Raw genomic sequence first — 20,751 nt, 5'->3', positions numbered from 1 at the left:
GATCACAGAGATGAAACAAATCCTTCTACATAAATTTTACATGTATTTCTGCTGTCTTCAGCTTTATATACAGTTTAGAAAGTGCACATCGTGTTACAATTTTCATTCTGCACTGTGAGAGAAGTCTTGGATTACACTGGGAGACAGCTGATTGGAGGAAAGGCACACACCCCCTTCCACATGCAGAAACTTTCAGAGCTGTCCTGTGAGTAGAGCAGCTTTCTGATAATCTATAGCACCTTCCCTGACACAAATTTCAGGCTGGTTTTATCATATGTGTCAGAACATGTCAGAAGTTATCATGCTGATAACAGAAACAGCTTTGAAAAGAGATCACAAAACACTGCAGATATATGTGCCCAGCTCAAATTTCATGAATCGGGTTTACATCCACTTTAAGGGGGCAGCTTCCTTTGGCTGTAAAGGATAGGAGATTTTAGTTCTGTATTTGAAAAGCTTGTATGTACTTATCTCTCCTGCTGTGCATTCCACTGAATGCTGCTCGATTAAGTGACGCCATCTTCTGAAGTCTACTGTGGAACTGACATTTCTGGACGCGTTAATATCCTGTGTCCTCCACTGTGCTCATTGATTCCACCCTAACATCACTACAGGACCTAATAGCGATTTGAAGTTCAGCAGGACAAACTACTGAGTGCAGTCTTTTGAGTATCCACTAAAATAGTACATATACTGTACAGTCTAAAATGTCAAAGAAGGAACCATTTGAGTGTAGTCTACAGAATAGACTGACTGTTTACCAAGTCTTGTAGTTAGTCTTGTAACATTACACAAGTATAATAAAGGCGATATTTTTTACTGTTTCTGACAATCGTGCAGATAAGAAGTTATTGCACCAACAGAGGAGTATGGAAAGTTAGAAAGTAATGGAAAGTATGGCCTCTTGACTGGGGTATAAAAGATGCCTTGACATCCACACAGCCTGACCACCATTCCACCCTTTACTATCAGCTGAGTAACCACACATAACAAGGGTTGGAGTTTAATTGCCATAGCAGTCTTTTATTAACACATTTTAAATAACATATCAACATATTAACCTTCAGTATTGTACTAATTGGGTCCCAGGGTCCTTGTAGGCATCAACTTTAAGAACCTGCGTAAGTAAAATTAGGACTCCAGTTTAGTGGCGGCTGGTGCTCCATCGGTCGGGGGCCGGAAGACAGAACTGACCACAGACATCCCCACCCCCATCACTCCAGCCCGCCACCCCACACTAACCCCCCCATCGCTTGAGCCCGCCACCGCACAACATACCCACAACCCCCAAACCACCCCCCATCGCTGGCTCGCTTGTCCTTTGGCCCGCCAGGCCCCCCATCAGCCCCGTGCTTACCCCATGCAGGTCACAGCTGCGGCAGCGGCGGCTTTCCCCCTTTCAATCTACTACTAGTGTAGGACCCACTGATAATGGGGTACTTTGAAGCAGTAAGTGGGCTTAGCGCTATATGACCATATAGTGTGACCAAATCCCCATATTTTTTAATACGTTCAGGTGTTTTTAAATAGCCTTGCAGGATTTAAATGTAATTTTTGAATGTGTGCGCTATAATCTATTTTGTTTTGTTTTGGCTTTCCCCCCTCTGTCTCCTGCTTGTCCTGGCCATCTCTTCTCTTCCTCCCCACCAATGGGGTCTTTGTACTCCCTTCCAATGGGTTCTTAGGACTCTCGGCCAATGGGGTCTCAGGACCCGCTTCCTGATTGGCTGGGAGGAGAAACAGGAAGACATTAGCGAATATTAATTTACTAATGTCATACAACAGGGTGGGCTCAGGGCGCAGTGCTCCCCGAGCCCACCCTTTTTTGAAGCCAATTAAAGCCTCCGACTCTAATCACGTGCTTAAAACAAAAAAACATTGGAATCCATGCTTCCGGTGCCCTGCATGTGGATTACGGGCCAGCGCATGGATTAGGGGGGCGGCACCCCTGCTCCCCTAATGAGCTGCCGCCACTGCTCCAGCTGCAGAAACACAGATTTGGAGACAAAGCAATAATCGCAGGTACCACCAACCAGAATAATGGGTGCCATACCCAAGACAGGTCCCTACAAATGTACCTTTTTTCCCATCATAAAACACATCCAAGGACCTTGTACCCTGCCAGCTGCTATGACACAACTGCTTAAATCCCATACGCTTCGCAAAACACCAAAACAACTACCAGAATTCTGAAGGGAGGGAGGGTAGGAAGATGTCCCAATGCAAGCTCTCCTCTGACCAAAGGCTTCCTAAGACTTCCGTTCGTGCCCAGCTCCTGAAGCCCCACCTACTCCTTCACTATCTACCAGTCCGATGAGTACCACTTTAATACTAATCAAAAAAACACTCATGTGCTGCCTGACCCCTATATCACAATAACAAGAATAAAAGTCAATATAAAATAAATGTAGAATAAAATAAATAAATTATACAAGAACAAACAATTAAGGTGAAGATAAACCATAAAAATCAACAAATTATTAAAAGAATTGCTGCATCCAACTAATGTGTTCCACATCAAACAAAGGCCATATGTGTTAAATCAGTGTTGCGCTGCCCTTAATCACATTAATTGCATTAATCAATAAATCATATTTGGCAAAATATACATATTAACAATAAAAGTGTCCTAAATCTGATCTAGTGTGATAAACATAAAAACTCCCAATAGTCCAATCAAGTGAGTATAAACTGCAACTTCTTTATAGTGCTTCAACTCCACCAAGATACTCCAAAAATTTTTGTGATCCACCACCAGTCAAAGTGACCGCTTATCTCAAATGAAGACTCATACAATTACAGTGCCTTGCAAAAGTATTCACCCCTTGGCTTTTAATCTATTTTGTTACATTACAGCTTTTAGTTCAATGTTTTTTTAATCTGAACTATATGTGATGGATCAGAACACAATAGTCTAAGTTGGTGAAGTAAAATTAGAAAAATATATACATAAAACTATTTTTCAGAAATAAAAAAATGATAATTGGCATGTGCGTATGTATTCACCCCCTTTGTTGTGAAGCCCATAAAAAGCTCTGGTGCAACCGATTGCCTTCAGAAATCACATAATTAGTGAAATGATGTCCACCTGTGTGCAATCTAAGTGTCACATGATCTGTCATTACATATATACGCCTTTTTGAAAGGCCCCAGAAGCTGTAACACCTAAGCAAGAGGCACCACTAACCAAACACTGCCATGAAGACCAAGAAACTCTCCAAACACGTAAGGGACAATGTTGTTGAGAAGTACAAATCAGGGTTAGGTTATAAAAAAATATCCAAATCTTTGATGACCCCTAGGAGCACCATCAAATCTATCATAACCAAACGGAAATAATATGGCACAACAGCAAACCTGCCAAGAGATGGCCGCACACCAAAACTCACGGACCGGGCAAGGAGGGCATTAATCAGAGAGGTAGCACAGAGACCATAGGTAACCCTGGAGGAGCTGCAGAGTTCCACAGCAGAGACTGGAGTATCTGTACATAGGACGACAATAAGCCAAACGCTCCATAGAGTTGGGCTTTATGGCAGGGTGGCCAGAAGAAAGCCATTACTTACAGCAAAAAACAAAATTACACGTTTTAAGTTTGCAAAAAGGCATGTGGGAGACTCCCAAAACGTATGGAGGAAGGTGCTCTGGTCTGATGAGACTAAAATTGAACTTTTTGGGCATCAAAGAAAACGCTATGTCTGACGCAAACCCAACACATCACATCACCCAAAGAACACCATCCCCACAGTGAAACATGGTGGTCGCAGAATCATGCTGTGGGGATGTTTTTCAGCAATCGGGATTGGAAAACTGGTCAGAGTTGAGGGAAAGATGGATGGTGCTAAATACAGGGATATTCTTGAGCAAAACCTGTACCACTCTGTGTGTGATTTGAGGCTAGGAAGGAGGACAGCAGGACAATGACCCCAAACACACTGTTAAAGCAACACTTGGGTGGTTTAAGGGGAAACATATAAATTTTTTTGTAATGGCCTTGTCAAAGCCCAGACCTCAATCCAATAGAAAATCTGTGGCCAGACTTAAAGATTGCTGTTCACAAGTGCAAACCATCCAACTTGAAGGAACTGGAGCAGTTTTGCAAAGAGGAATGGGCAAACATCCCAGTGGTAAGATGTGGCAAGTTCATAGAGACTTATCCAAAGTGACTTGGAGCTGTGATAGCCGCAAAAGGTGGCTCTACAAAGTATTGACTTTAGGGGGGTGAATAGTTATGCACATTGACTTTTTCTGTTATTTTGTCCTATTTGTTGTTTGCTTCACAACAAAAAAAAAAAAACATCTTCGAAGTTGTGGGCATGTGCTGTAAATTAAATGATGCAAATCCTCAAACAAGTTAATTTCAGGTTGTGAGGCAACAACACATGAAAAATGCCAAGGGGGTGAATACTATTGCAAGGCACTGTATAGGTCATAAGCACTCAAAACATCCTCCATGTGTCCTCACATCCATGCATCTGAAGGTGATGGTCTCACTAGGCTGTGCATCCCTTTAACAGGCTGGAAAATATTCTTGGTCACCTCAAAATATCTCAAACAAGAGGAAGGGCCCCAAAATAGTGTAGTATTTTTTAATTAAATGTAATTAGGCAGAAGAAATGTACTCATAATGAATACAGAGCCAAAAGACTCCAAACACACAAAAAACACAGCGGAGTTCCGCACATACTTCCACTAGACACATGCCTTCATCAAGGTAACCCCACCCTGTGAAATCCATCTCATTCTGCTCTCATTCAGCAGGGCCTATATGTGAAAGGGGCCTATACGTTCGGGCTTGATGAAAAATAGATCTCCTGTAAGTCTGATAAATTCTAGAGAAACAATTAGAACACACTATACAGTGTATGTCAACAATATAATGGTTATACAAATCTTTCCTTCTTAATTTGTGTTCTGAATATCTGTCCATCTGTCTGTGTCCTATGTTAAACAGTTGGGCTCTGTTCACAGTAGTGCAATTTCAGATGCATCTTTCAGTTGCATCTTTGTTGCATCCAAGTTGCACCACATAATTACTTTGAAAATTAAATCGAAATCAGCACTCTGAACCTAGTCTTAAACATGATGTGAATTTGATACAAAATTTGGTACTACTATATATTTGATTGTACTTTCTTAATACAAGAAACCACTAGCGTAGCATCAGGGGTCGCAGTTGCAATCCCACCCCTGTTCTAGGGGGCCCGGGCGGCTTTCCTGTTACACCAGGTCCCTCCACTTCCACCGCCGCTGCTGTTATTCTCTCTGCCCTTTCTGCGGGAGGCAGGACATCTCTAGATGGAGAACAGGGGCTATCTGAGTTAACAAGCAAGTGATTGGTTGTTAAGATGTAGAGTGGTCCTAGCAACCATTCACCAGCTTGCAGGTTGTACCGCCCAGCCCACACTGTAGGTAAGACAGGAGGAGGAGGCGAAGAGGCTGGGGGAACTGAGGACATTAATAGAGGGGAGGTTAAAAGCACAACAATTGGGGGGTTGCTGAGTACTTTAAGGGAGGGGGGCTATGTATATTAAAGGGGAAGCTGAGAACATTAATGGAGGGGGAGGGACTAATGACGTTACTAGAGGGGGATATGGGTTTTTAAAGGTGGGAGCTGAGAACATTATAGGAGGGGGAGAGCTGAGGATATTAAGGGAGGACTCTAATGGAGGTGGGGCTATGGATATTAACGGGGAGCTGAGGACATTAATGGTAGGGGGATGCTGAGGACATTAAGAGAGTGGGGGCTATGGATAGTAAAGGGGGGAGCTGAGGATAGTAACGGAGCGGTGCTATGGATTTTAAAGGGGGGAGCTGAGGGCATTAATAGAGGGGGGCTATGGATATTAAAGAGGGGAGCTGAGGACATAAATTGAAGGTGGGGCTGGGGACATTAATGGAGGGGGGGCTATGAATATTAAAGAGGGGTAGCTGAGGACATTAATAGGGGGGCTGAGGACATTAATGGAGGGGGGCTATGGATGTTCATAGGGGAAGCTGAGAACATTAATGGAGGGTGGTTGAGGACGTTAATGGGGGGAGCTGAGGACATTAATGAAAGGGGGGGCTGAGGACAGTAATGGGGTGGGGGGTAAGCTTAAGCTGAGGACTGTAATTGGGTCACTGAGGACAGTAATGGGGGGGGCTGAGGACAGTAATGAGGTCAATGAAGACAGTAATGGGGGGGGCTGATGAAAGTAATGAGGTCACTGAGGACACTAATGAGGTCACTGGGGACAGTGATGGGGCTGAGGACAGTAATAGGGTCACTGAGGACATTAATGGAGGGGGGCTATTGATATTAATAGGGGGAGCTGAGAACATTAATGGAGGGGTAGAGCTGAGGACATTAATGGGGGGAGCTGAGGACAGTAATGGGGTGGGGGGAGAGCTGAGGACTATAATTGGGTCACTGAGGACAGTAATGAAGGGGCAGAGGACAGTAATGAGGTCAGTGAGGACAGTAATGGGGGGTGGGGGCTGAGGACATTAATGAGGTCACTGAGGACAGTAATGAGGTCACTGAGGACAGTAATGAGGTCACTAGGGACAGTGATGAGGGGGCTGAGGACAGTAATGGGGTCACTGAGGACATTAATGGAGGGGGGGCTAAGGACAGTAATGGGGGGCTCAGGACATTAATGAGGAGGGTCATCAATGGGAGGGCTGTGACAGTAATGGGGGGCTAAGAACAGTAAGGGGGGTTTTAGGACAGTAATGGGGGTGCTTAGGACATTGATTAGGGGGGACATTATTGAGGGGGGCTGAGGGCAGTAATGGGGGACTTTCAGACAGTAATATGGGGGGCTGAGGATTGTAATAGGGGGCTGAAGACAGTAATGTGAAGGGGAATAACTGTAATATAAAGGGGAATGAGGATTCTGATGTAAGAACAGGATTGTGATATGAGGCTCTGTTCAGATCTGTGCATGCACATTTGCACACGCACATCGCAGGTAGTGCAGCCCATTCATTTGAAGGGGCTGCCCAACCTGCAGGAAATGCAGGGAAAGAAGTCCTGACCCTTTTTTTTTGTATTTGCACCACACCACCTTTACAGTGCATATGGGAACATTCTTGCAGACTCTAAGGTAAGGAGGAACTCTGTGAACTCTGATGTAAGTGAGGGGGGGCTCTGGTCACCAGAGAACCTCTTACGACAGAGTTCCCCTTTACACCAGAGTTTGCAGCATTCCCACTTACATCACGGTCCACATAGTTCCCCTTTACATCTGGGTCTGCAGCATTCCCCATTACATCAGGGTCCACAGAGTTCCCCTTTACATCAGGGTCCACAAAGTTCCCCTTTACATCAGGGTCCGCAGAGTTCCCCTTTACATCAGGGTCCACAGAGTTCCCCTTTACATCAGGGTTCGCAGAGTTCCCCCTTGCACTGTAAGGGGGAACCGTGCAGGCTCTGATGTACTGTAAAGGGGAATTCTGATGTAAAGGGGACAATGGGAACACTAATATAAAGGGGGACTCTATTGTAAGGGCAGGAAAGGGGCCCGCAATGGGAGTAAAGAGCCCCGGGATCAATGGGAAAAGCCCGTGCTTGGGCCGGGTGGCCCTTCATGGTTTCTTGCACCAGGCCCCTGAAGGTTCTAGTTACGCCTCTGCAAGAAACCTTTATGAGGTAAAGAATGTCCATGGTCACCACTACAGCTGTTGGCCTCCATGCTGACCTTGTTAGTTCTCTTTGTTCCCTTCCAAGGCTGCTTCTTAGAATCTCATTTCGTAACAGTCCTTGAATATATAATAGTCTATGTCATATATAAAAAGGAGTTTGTTACTGCACCTTACATCAGGTCAGGCACAAAAATATTTCATACACGATGAGTCTCAACTTCTGCCTCTTTACCCTACTGCTTGCATTTGCTTTACCTGTTTGGTGCCAAGGCATGGAGGTTTCTGATGTTGGCATAAGGCTGTGTGGAAGAGATTTCATTCGGACAATTGTCATGTCCTGTGGAGGATCTAGATGGAAAAGATATTCACCAGAGCCTGGACAGGAAAGATCAAACCCTAACCGTAAGTAGCTAATCTTTTCCTTAGCATAGTCAATGTACAGGGTGTTGTAAATGGCTTGAGCATCACCTCAGAAAGTGTTGATTTGAAACCTACATGACATCATTCACATGGCCAATTAGGGTCATGCGCTGCCAAAAATCAGCATTTATCTGTATCAGGTATCACAGATGTTTGCGATCAGCTGCACCCAAGAAGCCTGTACAAATCGTTGACAGGCTGACATGTGTCACGGCTGCCCACAGTTGTTTGCAAGTACCTAAACATTAAGCCTTTACATGCAGCTAGGGACAGATGAGTGGCCCTGGATGCAAACTTTCTGTTTTTAGGTTTTATTGCTGTGCTATCATGGAGAGAGAGAAAGTGAGAGAAAACCTCACCACAGGAGACACAGTAATTAAAATCTCAGAATGGTTCTAACTCTTCCCCTACTCCATGGGGCCAGATGTATTTATATATTAGAGGTATAGCGCCAACAATTTACACAACCCTTCACATACTGTATATTGTACATTCACATCAGTCCCTCAAGGAGCTTACAATCTAAGATCCCTAACTCATATTCATACATACACATACTAGGACCGAGATAGACAGGAACCAATTAACCTACCAGCATCTCTTTGTGAGTGGGAGGAAATCAGATTATTTGGAGTACCCAGAGGACACACACACAGGCACCAGTATTAATATTGACTTATTGATTTAGTTTTAGTCATAGTTTTTTTTACTAAAATGCCTTTTTAGTTTTAGTCGTATTTTAGTCTTCTGAATTGTTTTAGTTTTAGTCGTATTTTAGTCGACTAAAATCTGTTACATTTTAGTTGACTAAAATCTAATGGGTTAAAGCTCCATGCACACTAACATTTTTTTTAAGCTCCTAAAAGCTGTTTCTTAGCATTTTTTTCTGCTCCTAGAAGCTAAATAGTGTTATCCTATGTGTCCATGCACACTACATTAGGCTATTAGCATTTTTTGAGCATAGGATGCATTAAGGTGAAAAAATACAAGGGTTTACAACCCCTTTAAAACCAAAACATGAAAATCATGCGGTCACAGTACAAAAGTTTGTTGCCTCTACATGTTTCACTATAGTCATGGCTTCTTCTGGAGCTTTTGTAAGACCTTATATACAATGTCACTAAAAATAAGAAATGAACAATACATTTTAATGAACATTCAAAAAAGAAATGTTTGAATGTTCATTTTAAATGTATTGTTCATTTCTTATTTTTAGTGACATTGTATATGAGGTCTTACAAAAGCTCCAGAAGAAGCCATGACTATGGTGAAACATGTAGAGGCAACAAACTTTTGTACTGCGACCGCATGATTTTCATGTTTTCGTTTTAAACTCTATCCATTTTAACATTGTTTGTTCAATAAAACTATGAAATTGGTACTATCAATTTGATGGTTTTTTGCACCTAAAACTGCCACCAGTTTGAGACCCCTGTTATAGAGCCTAGGGACCTGTCAAATGCACCTATCAAGAGTGCCTTCTATGCCAGCCCTTTTTGCCCCCCCCCCCCCCTCCACTTATAGAAGCCATACTATAGCTTCTATAAATGAAAAGCAATCTGTGACTGTAGGATGGGCAGATGAATGACAGCTTTTCCTATTATACAGTGGGGAAAATAATTGTTTGATCCCCTGCAGATTTTGTAAGTTTGCCCACTTACAAAGAAATTAAGGGTCTATAGTTTTTATCATAAGTGTATCAAAAATGGATCATAAATCCAGAAAAAAACATATGATACAAATGTTATAAATTGAGTTGCAGTTCAGTGAGTAAAATAAGTTTTTGATCCCCAAGCAAAACATGACTTATGCCCCGTACACACGATTGGACATTCCGACAACAAAATCCTGGATTTATTTCCGACGGATGTTGGCTCAAACTTGTCTTGCATACACACGGTCACACAAATCTTGTCGGAAATTCCGAATGTCAAGAACGCGGTGACGTACAACACGTACGACGAGCCGAGAAAAATGAAGTTCAATAGCCAGTGTGGCTCTTCTACTTGATTCCGAGTATGCGTGGAACTTTGTGCGCCGGAACTGTGTACACACGATCGGAATTTACAACAACGGATTTTGTTGTTGGAAAATTTGAGATCCAGATATCAAATTTTGTGTGACGGAAATTCTGATGGAAAATGTCCGATGGAGCCTACACACTCCCATCGAACATTTTTTGTCGGAAAATCCAACCGCGTGTACGGGGCATTAGTATTGGTGGATAAACCCTTGTTGACAAGCACAGAGGTAACACATTTCTTGTAGTTAGTGACCAGGTTTGCACACATCTCAGGAGGGATTTTGGTCCACTCTTCTTTACAGATTTTCTCCAGATCCTTAAGGTTTCTTGGTTGTCACTTGGCAACTCAAAGTTTCAGCTCCCTCTATATATTTTCTATAGGATTAAGGTCTGGAGACTGGCTAGGTCACTCCAAGACCTTAATGTGCTTCTTCTTGAGCCACTCCTTTGTTGCCTTGGCGGTATGTTCTTGGTCATTGTCATGCTGAAAGAACCATCCATGACCCATCTTCAGTGTTCTGGCTGAGGGAACTAGGTTCTCATCCAAGATTTTACAATACATGGCCCCAACCATTGGCCCCTCAATGCGGCAAATTTGGACTGTACCTTTAGCAGAGAAACAGCCCCAAAGCATCATGTTTCCACCTCCCTGCTTGACTGTAGGGATGGTGTTCTTAGGGTCATAGTCAGCATTTTTCTTCTTCCAACTTTTTCTTCATCAGTGATATTTCAGAAATCTCATATGTTTATTTACAGTACACATTGATATGATATTCTAGGTCAGCTGAGGACTAATACACCAATAAAATAATATGTGTAGCTGAATGATGTAGCTTTTAACCTCAATATTTGTGCTTACAGACTTCACTGATGAAAATCTGGCTCTGATTCTCTATAAAATGAGTAATTTGAGTAAATGAACAACACAGTAAACATCTTACAAAGGCTCTAAACCTTACATCTATATCTTAAATAGTGAAAAAAAGGTTTGCTTTGAATCTCACTTTAAACAGTAACTCCACCTTTTTTTACAAGCTTTATATAGCACTGCAGAGTAGTGAAATACTAAACTTTACAACATTGTTTTATTACATTTTTTGTCTCTCTACAAGCCACCCACTAAAGTACAGACAATGGGGTTGATTTACTAAAATTGGAGAGTGCAAAATCTGGTGCAGCTGTGCATGGTAGCCAATCAGCTTCTATCTTCAGCTTGTTCAATTAAGTTTTGACAAAGGTAGCTGGAAGCTGGTTTCTATGCAGAGCTGCTGCACTAGATTTTGCACTCTTCAGTTTTAGTAGCTCAACCCCAAACTGACAGTCAAACCCTGTGTAAGCTTTATATCAGATAGTTTCAGAGGTGCAGGGCCATCTTTAATATTGATTGGATCCTGGGCAAAAAATTTCTCCCCCCCCCCTCCATGCAGTTTTGCTCTCCACCTGCTCTGAGGCATACAATAAATAGCAGCTACACTCAAAATCTGTTTACTGAATCAGAAAAGGCAGCGATTGTGATTGGTTGCCAGAGGTTACAGTGTATCATCATTACTGCTCACTGACTGGTTGCTAGAGGTTACAGCACACATTACAGCTCACTGATTAGTTGCTAGAGGTTACAGCACATGATTTCTGCTTGTTGATTGGTTGCTAGAGATTACTGTACATCAACACTGCTCACTGTTTGCTAGAGGTTACTGCACATCATTACAGCTTACTGATTGGTTACTAGAGGTTACAGCACATCATCTCCTTACTGCTTGCACACCATGAACTGCGGAGGGGAGGGGACCCATTAATAGACAGAAAACTCCTAGGGATCCTAGGACTCTTGGGATCAGTGGCAGTGCTGAGGGGAGGGTGTGATCAATGGCAATTCTGATTTTTTTTTTTACAGATTACCAATATAAAGAGGAGTTTCAACACTGGCCATCAATGTAATATGGGTTTACACTGACCATTAATGTACTATGGGTTTACACTGACCACTAAGGTAAGGGCGACATTCACACTGGCCACTAGTGTGAATGAAAGGATTCTACTCCAAGCACTAATGTATTGAGAAGATGTACACTGACCACCAATATAACTGAGACATTTAGCCTGCGTTCACATGTGTGTGTGTCGGGAATGCATGCAAAATCGCTTTCCTGACACCACAGAAATGTGCTTCCCTTTAGCAGATACACAGCAGTGCCATTATTTGTTAATGACACCCTCAGGCATCTGCTGACATGTGTCTTGGCACCGTGTGATTTTGAAAAAGGGTTTGGGACTTTCTTCCACATTTGTAGCACATAGAGCAGCCCATTGAAATGAATGGGCTGCCCTACACGCGACCTACATCTTTATACACCCTATCAGTACACCTTTGCATCCTAAAACCCATGCTAACCTCTGCACCCCAAACCTCCCCCATCCTCTCCACTCCAATCCCTCTCCCCTTTAACTCTACCTGCCTCCTCTGCTCATCTTTGCACCCACCTTCCTTACCTCTACACATCCCCTCCTTGCTCACCTGTGCACACCAAACTGTAAATCCTTCTGTCTACCTCTGCACACCCCACACTACCCCCCCCCACACTAATTTGCCTACCTTTGCAGATCAGGCTGATGGTAGGCTTAATGACCACAGTTGTAGGCAGGACTGTTAAGCATGCCCCTTTATCTCCCCAGTGGGCAGCATTCAGTATAGGTGATGGTGGATATGACCTCAGGGGGGCATGATGTACACGTGAATAGCGCCTCCATTTACATATGAATGCTGCCGATTCAATGCTATTTACATATGAATCCCGCCACTATTTACATATCAATGCCAGTATTTACATGTAAACACAGGGTCTGCAGGTAAGTCATCTGTACACAACAATAGGGCAGAGCTGGGTGGCATTAGTAACAGAACTTCACACTGAGATATCAGGACACAGCACAGGACTAAAACCTCAAGGGATGAGGGAATTTAAACTGGGATACTTGGCAAGTACGAGGCAGCTGCTTTAAGCCCCACAACAATGACAGGGCCCAGGACAACTGCCCCTTTTGCCCTGCCTTAAAGACGGCCCTGCAGAGGTGTCAGAGTTAACACAGGGTTGTTGATGTCATCCCCTCCTTCACGTGACCATGTTTGGGCTTGCCAATTGGCCACTCAGGCCTAAGCAAAGCGTGCTGGGAGGAGCTTACATACTTCCTCATGCCTGGAATCACTGGGTATTTGCAATGACTGCCCTAAATAAGCAAAGCAACTTTAGCTCTGAAAATTGCTATAGACAATTCTGTCTGCAGCTGTCAAGCGAAAAAGGATGATGAAGGCCCCTTGAGCCCCTAGGGTAAGGGGGCCTTGACTGATGGAAGCATGGGCAAGCAAATGGATGTGGACACAGGCATCTATGTTAATGTAGCACCTAGTTGAGTCAGTCTAATGGTTGTCTGTCATGGTAAGGAAAGGCCATTCAGACTATGTAAATTTATTGTTCATGTGTGCTCACAGTATAATTATAACTGACACTTGTTATGTTGTTATGCTGGAATTTATTAAAAGCTGTGGCCTTGCCCTTTCCAGTTAAACATGGACACCATTCAGAGAATGATTTGCATTTTTTCAGTGCATTCATAGTGTTCTCTGCCTGGAGGAAGTGGAGACGCCTCTCCACCTTGCCCTATCAAAGAATGCTTGAGAAAATACAAACATTCTCTAAATGGTGCCTAGCTTCTGGAGGGATCCCACAGGTATAGTATATGGATAGTTACATTGGTCCACGCCTGACCAAAGTAACTATATACAATATAGTGGCATGAGCTACAAAGACAGTACAGATTGTGATTGTAAAGGAATTTTTTTTTCTTTTTAAATAAAAAACATATCTATACTTACCTGCTTCTCTTCTCGGGTCCTATCCAGTGCCCCCACAGAAAGCCGCTTTCCATGGGGACACTCGTGCTTGCTCACTCCCGAGCCCCACTGCATTGACTGAGACAGCAGGACTTGCTCTTGCCCGTCCCTGTGTCACAGGCTTTGACTGACAGCACTGGGAGCAACAAAGCCGGTGAGACATGGAAGTGAGGGGAGAGAAGAGCTGCAGACATGCACAGCACTGGATCAAATGAGTGCTCAGGTAAGTATATAGGGAGGGGGGGTGAAGGGCAAAAACCGGTGCCTAAACATTTTTTACCTCAATGCAATGAATGCATTAAGGTAAAAAATGTTTAGACTTTAGAACCACTTTAAATACTATGAAATTGTTTTAGTTTATTGCTTTAACAGCTAACCATCATATTCCTTTGGCACAATTAAAAGTAATTTAAATACAGATTGTGTTAACATAAATGGATTCTAAACTCAAAAAGGTTTTTAATCTTCATGCATTCTCTACATGAAGTTAAAAAAACCTTCCTATACCTGTCCCCCTCAAACACTTACCTGACTCCTCTTACAATCCAGTGCTATCTCCATCTGCAGCGCTACTGCTTCTCTCTTCCTGATCGCAAAGGAGACTCTGAAATGGTTCCTGCTGCTGTCAGTCAAATCCTGTGAGGAGAAAGCGGGGGCTATGTGTGCTTACCTCATATGTCTACCTCATGTGTCTACTTCATATGTCTACCTCATATGTCTACCTCATATGTACCTCATAGTGACAATTTTAAATACACATCGTTGTCTTCATTTCTTAGGTGACTTTTTGGACTGGCTAAACAGAGCTTCCTTGGAGGATCAAGATCGACTGAATTCACTGTATGCAGAGAGCCACATGGCACCAAATCCCCCTTACAATTCCCTGCAGAAAGATGACCCAACAATGGAACAGCTCCATGGTTCCCTTTATGATCCACGTGTTCCTGAGGAACAGCAAGGTGTCAGTCTGCGGATGAAGAGAAGTTCAGGACCAGCTTTATCCTGCTGCCAAAGGGGCTGCACCAAGAACGAGCTCATGAAATTCTGCTAACATTCGTTTTTCTTTTTGTATTCTTCCACGAGAAGTCTTCACAGCAAGCACTGATAACTTCTGTTTTCTATGTAATACTCTGATGCTCATCCTAGACACAAAACTATACCCACACCTGACTTATTCTCATGTCTTTCTCCCTGCCTCAGGAATACAGATATAGCATTCATGTTCTGACTGGATATCATGTGATTGATTTACTAAAGGCAAATAGACTGTTCACTTTTGCAAGGGAATTAGCCCCAGAGCTTTGTGAATGTGTTGGAAGTTTCACGCTACAAAGAATATACAATTATGTGCAAGAAAAATAGAAAAAACAGCGTTTTTTTGCTTGATTAGCTGATGGAAGACAATGAAGCATCATTATTCTCTGGGGAAAGTTCCCTTGTAAAGTGAACAGTCAATTTCTCTTTATTAAATCAACTCCAGTGTGCTCAATGTATTCTTACTATATACAGAGCATACTGTTATACAACAAACATAAATAATATCAAATGGCATTGGGACATGTCATCTTTGGATATTTTTCTTCTTTACACATATTCTAATATTACAATTTTTTTTAGGGCTCTTGCACATGGCTGTAAATCAGGACCTATTATTGTGGCGCCCAGGAACCACAGCTGCAGTGAAATTTTGCCCATGGATATGCATTACAGATTACACTTTGTGTGGCTATATGCACATAATCGCTCACGTTTAGTCACACCCTCCTATGGGCATATTTTTCTGAATGCAAAATTCTGCAAAAATACACCCATATGTGGGCACAAGAATACCAGTCGTTATGTGTGTATAGCCACACACACAGCGTATTCTGCAAAGCATGACTATGGGCAAAATTTCACAGCAGCTGTGGCTCCCAGGTGCCACAACAGGTGTAATTCACTCTGTACAGTGGTATATACATCCTAATGTAGGGCTGTGTGTAAATTCTAAAAGGATAAATTTAGGTGCCAGAAAAATCTATCGGTGAGCATCTCACTCCACAAATATGAGCTGTGTTGCTAAGTACAGCTGCAAATAAATAGTATACTTGTATTTACATGAAATCTTAAAGCATAACTCCAGATAAATGTTTTTTGTGGGTGAAGTGGGGAGGGATTAGTACCTCTGCCAAGTTTTTGTTGCTTGGCCCCAGTTGGCAAAATGTCCCCTGACTTTCCCGTGACTGGGACTGGAAGTAGAAAGACGTGTCTCCTACAGAGATACATATAAATACAACATAATACTATCAAAACCTTATTAGCAGAGCGAGGAAAGGTCTTTGAGATTTTTTTTCACAGTCCGTTTCACCATTTGGGAGATTTACCCTGACTTCTGGTGACACATAGGGGGAGATTTACTAAAACTGGTGCACACAGAATCTGAGGTAGCTGTGCATAGTAACCAATCAGCTTCTAACTTCAGCTTGTTCAATTAAGCTTTGATAATTAAGCATGGAAGCTGATTGGTTTCTAAACAGAGCTGCACCAGATTCTGTCTGCAACAATTTTAGTAAATTTGTCAGGCTGTCACTGGGACAGAAAGTGATGGGAAACTGATGAAACTGCCGCTGGGTGTCAGCATCTTGGATGTGACGTTAACAGCCCCAGCAGACACAGACACAGCTATTACTCAAGTGACACTCTATGGTATTTCACTTTGTTCAACCCCTAGCAGCTACATAAATGTTATGTAGGGGGGTAAAGGGAGCAATGAAGGAGCTGGGCCAGCATTGACATAGTTTAGACACTCCCACAAAACTAGATGCCTATGACGTGCAAGGGAGACTCTGCTAGAGAGCTGATACTTTCTAGAGTAGTAATTCCTTAACAAGTTCAGAGGTACATTGCAAGTGAAAGAAAAAATGTGTTCAAAGAAACTAAAAACACTCTATGTTTTCTTCAATAAAAATCACAATTTAAAAAAAAACAAAAAAAAACACTACACATAAACATTTAAAAAACTAGATTTTTTTGCGCTGTCACCTGAAAATTGACAGGGTCTCTTTAAGTACGTGGAAAAACTAATTTAAGTAGGCTTTGTATCTGGGCAATTAACAATAAATGAGCAAATATCATTTTGGATAAAAGTATATACCGTTTTATGGGCAAACACCTTTTTATTGGGCATGAAAAATAAATTAAGGTGTTAACTGTAATGGTTTTATAAATTACTCTTTTCAAAGATATATACCCTGTTTTGTGTTTAGAATGAAGTTCCTGCTTAGCAAAGGCTTTGAATATTGCTTATCAACCAGAATCAGAAAGAAATAAAAACAATTACAAGAAAAAAACGTAATAACTGGAAAATCTGAACTGAATATTATAGCAATGCACATTCTCCTGAATTTTGTTTGTCACCTGATCTTCATTTATTTTCTCTTAGCGCCATCACTATATCTGTTCTTTCTCTAAATTCTATTTGTGTGTATGTGGTTGAAATAAATAAATAAAATAAACAATTATAGTGTATGAAATTAACTTATAATTGGCCTGGAATTATTTTGGTGACGTTAGTATACATTGGTATTCTTAAGTCTATATTTTATAGGTGTTTATTTTTAATTAAAGTGACTGTCGTTTTAGAAAAATAACCAGTACCTTTACAAGGTTCAGGCTTTTATGTAGTGTCATAATTTATCCACTTCCATCTCGCCAACACATTCTTATTGGCCCATGACTATGATGGAGTTGCCTCTTTGGTCATTGGGAATGTGTGTAAGGCAAGAAGGGGGCAGGCGAGTGCCATCACTACAAGGAAGTGTCAGAGAATTGTTCTTTCCAAAACAAGGGATTTGGCTGTAGATAGTGCCAGCCCTTCATACCTCCAGGCACATCTCTTTTTATTTAAAGCTAAATTCCAGGTATGGCAATTTTTACATATGGTAGCTACATTGATCCAGTCTGGACCAATGCATGTACAGTATGTGCTTGTGGGATCCCCACAAAAGCTGGCAATCACTGTAGTAAGCATTGCTAACTGTATTGATTGCTGCTAGCTTCTGGGCCCCATGCTGAGTGGATCCCCTGCTGCTTAGCAAATACAGGAGGTCGCTCTCTCACGCCATGGGCGCCATTCAGGAAACACTTAACATTTTCTCAGGGGGCTCCCACAGAATTGAGAACAAGAAAAATAAAAAATAAGCTAAATAGCTTTGCTAAATCAATACAATTAGCAACGGATGAAGATTGAATATTAACTTCACCCGTATTAGCCACGCCTATTGCTTACACCCAAAGCACTGGGCCGTAATGGTGGGTGCGTTCCTCTGAATTAACCACGCATATCAAAACACCACAAGAAAAGCAATTAATCAAGGAGGAACGGGCAATATAGCAAAAGTATATAAATTTTATTGAAAATTGTTCACTTTAACACCAATCAAAAACCATGGTTAGAAAACCAAATACCATCACCAATGATAAAATAGACAAGGTTGTCTAAAAACAAAGTGCAGATGGCCACCACAGGCATACAACACATACGTTCCTCTCAACTCACACAGATGGAATGAAGATTAATTAAGCAGTTATTGGTGGATAATAGTCCTGAGTATTAATAAATATACAGGTGAGTAGCTGGTGAGGAGGGAGCAATGGGTCGTGCAGCCGTGGGAAATTCACATCCACCATATAAGTAGTAGCGCAGAGGATGAGGACATGTCTGCTGATGAGTAAGTCATTCAAGGCTACAGATAAGGAGTAAAGCAATTCACATGAAGTGAAGTGGTGTCATTAGTAGCCAGTGAGGTGGAGGATGTCTGCTGGGTGGAGAGCTGTAGGTTTGTGGAGATGGGGATATGCAGGGATGGAAAGTCAAGTCGGTCACAACATCAGTGCTAGGGGGAGAATTAACTAGTAGATAGATATAGCTATCGATAGCTGTTATCGATGATATTTTGTTCATTTGGGAGGGATCGAAAGAGTCTGTTGAGGAATTCTTAGAACATTTAAATAAAAACACGAACAATATTAGATTAGAATATCAAGTCAGTGAGAAAACCATCAATTTCTTGGATGTTACTATAGAGAAAGAGTCCAATGTATTATAGACCAAGGTATACTTTAAACCGACGGACCCCAATAGTTATTTATCCATTAGGAGCGGCCATCATCCTTCCTGGATAAGGAATATTCCGAAAGGACACATATTGCGGATCCGTCGAAATTGTACACAGGTGGATGATTACTTAGTGCAAGCAAATGTCTTGAAGGGGAAATTCATGCAGAAGGGGTATAGCAATGAGAAGCTTACGGAAATAATTCAGGAGGTGGCGATAATCCCCAGGGAACAATGCCTGAAGAAGAAAGAACCTCGAACAGGGGATACTCAGCACCAACTGAGTTTTATTTCAGGGTTCCATTGCCAGTATAGGGAAATAGAAAATATTCACAGGAAATACTGGTATATCCTGTGTAAAGATAGACACTTAGGTGAAATATTACCAATACAACCTAAATTCATATATAGGAAAGCCCCAAATATAGGCGACCAAATAGTAAAGAAAATCTTGGACCCACCGGACCTGAGATTAAATTTTAGGGGGTTCTATTGCTGTAGGAAATGTGTATGTTGTAAAACAGTGAGAATCAGCAATAGGGGTATTACAAGTGTCACCAATAGAGATGGAGAGACATTTGAAATCAAGGAGTTCAGTACATGCACTACCACGCATGTAGTCTACCTGATGTGGTGCCCATGCGGTCTATTTTATGTGGGGAGAACCAAGAGACAATTGAAGATTCGTATAAGTGAACATCTGACTAATATAAAAAATGGATATAAGCACCACAGCGTGTCTTTGCACTTTAAGGAAAAACACCAACAGGACCCGTCCTTGCTACAGTTTTGTGGTATTGATGTGGTGCACACTTCCTGGAGAGGATCCAATAGGATAAGGGATCTATCACGGAGGGAAACGGAATGGATATATCTCTTTAAAAGTTTGACCCCTAGAGGACTCAATATCGAACTAGATTTGAACTGTTTTATTAATGATTTTTAATTTGATAACTATTTTAACAATAATTGTTTGAGTGTTGTAGCTCCCACCTACAGATGAGATAGTTTTAGAAGACAGTAGCACAGCACTGACACTTTATTTTGGGGCAGTATATGTGCTACTGGACAAGATAGAGGTAGCATGCCTGTATGGAATCTGAATCCCTATTTGGTTTAATCATATGTAGGTGATCTTAGATTTCTATATGTGGCATGCATATGATAATGAAGAGGTGAACACCCACTGGGGGTGGGTATATGCAGTCGTATGATGTGGCATTACCTAAGTAGAGTATAGAGTGTTATAAAATAGAGAGGGGAATGTCTGAATATAGAGAATACAGGCTTAATTAATGCAGTTTCACGCTGAGGGGGAGTTAAAGATAAGTCTCTGACCGACACCTACCAGTGGTCGTTGGGAGCAAACCCCAGTTGATTCGGCACCCCAGAGTATATATAGCACCATATATCATTTGTGGGTTATGGTGGATGTGATATATACCTAGACGAGAATAGACCGTCTGGAAGACACAAATAAGTAACCATCCACTCATGAATTTAATAGTCCAGATTATTTAGGATCACTATATTCCAACCACACATACATTTTTTTTGTGGAGATAAATAGCTAATTTATTTTAAATATTAATCTATTTTAAATATTGATTTTAATAAACATGCATAAGTTGGTAATTTTAAATATATGTTTTTAATATTTTTTATGATAATATTTTTTATGATCATATTTTTTAT

The 20,751-nt window shown here is 41.8% G+C and overlaps 1 protein-coding gene across 3 annotated transcripts in view; it reads left to right on the top strand.

Annotated features, from left to right (window-relative positions):
- The window catches only part of INSL3 (insulin like 3), a 144,259-nt gene extending 126,810 nt beyond the window's left edge, over positions 1-17,449 (top strand). The window contains exons 1-2 of one of the 3 annotated variants that reach the window (XM_073591602.1): positions 7,836-8,031; positions 14,741-17,449. In XM_073591602.1, the coding sequence (XP_073447703.1) occupies positions 7,836-8,031; positions 14,741-15,012 (468 nt within the window). In that variant the 3' untranslated portion in view covers positions 15,013-17,449. Of the gene's footprint in view, positions 1-7,835; positions 8,032-14,740 lie in introns of those variants that run through there. The other 2 variants (XR_012235191.1, XR_012235196.1) reach the window with 2 other exon arrangements.
- The last annotated feature ends 3,302 nt before the right edge of the window (positions 17,450-20,751 follow it).

Source organism: Aquarana catesbeiana, linkage group LG01 (genome assembly GCF_042186555.1).
Source record: "Aquarana catesbeiana isolate 2022-GZ linkage group LG01, ASM4218655v1, whole genome shotgun sequence".
Classification (NCBI taxonomy): domain Eukaryota; kingdom Metazoa; phylum Chordata; class Amphibia; order Anura; family Ranidae; genus Aquarana; species Aquarana catesbeiana.
The sequence above is the reverse complement of the archived record's forward strand: the minus strand, read 5'-3'. Positions and strand labels throughout refer to the sequence as shown.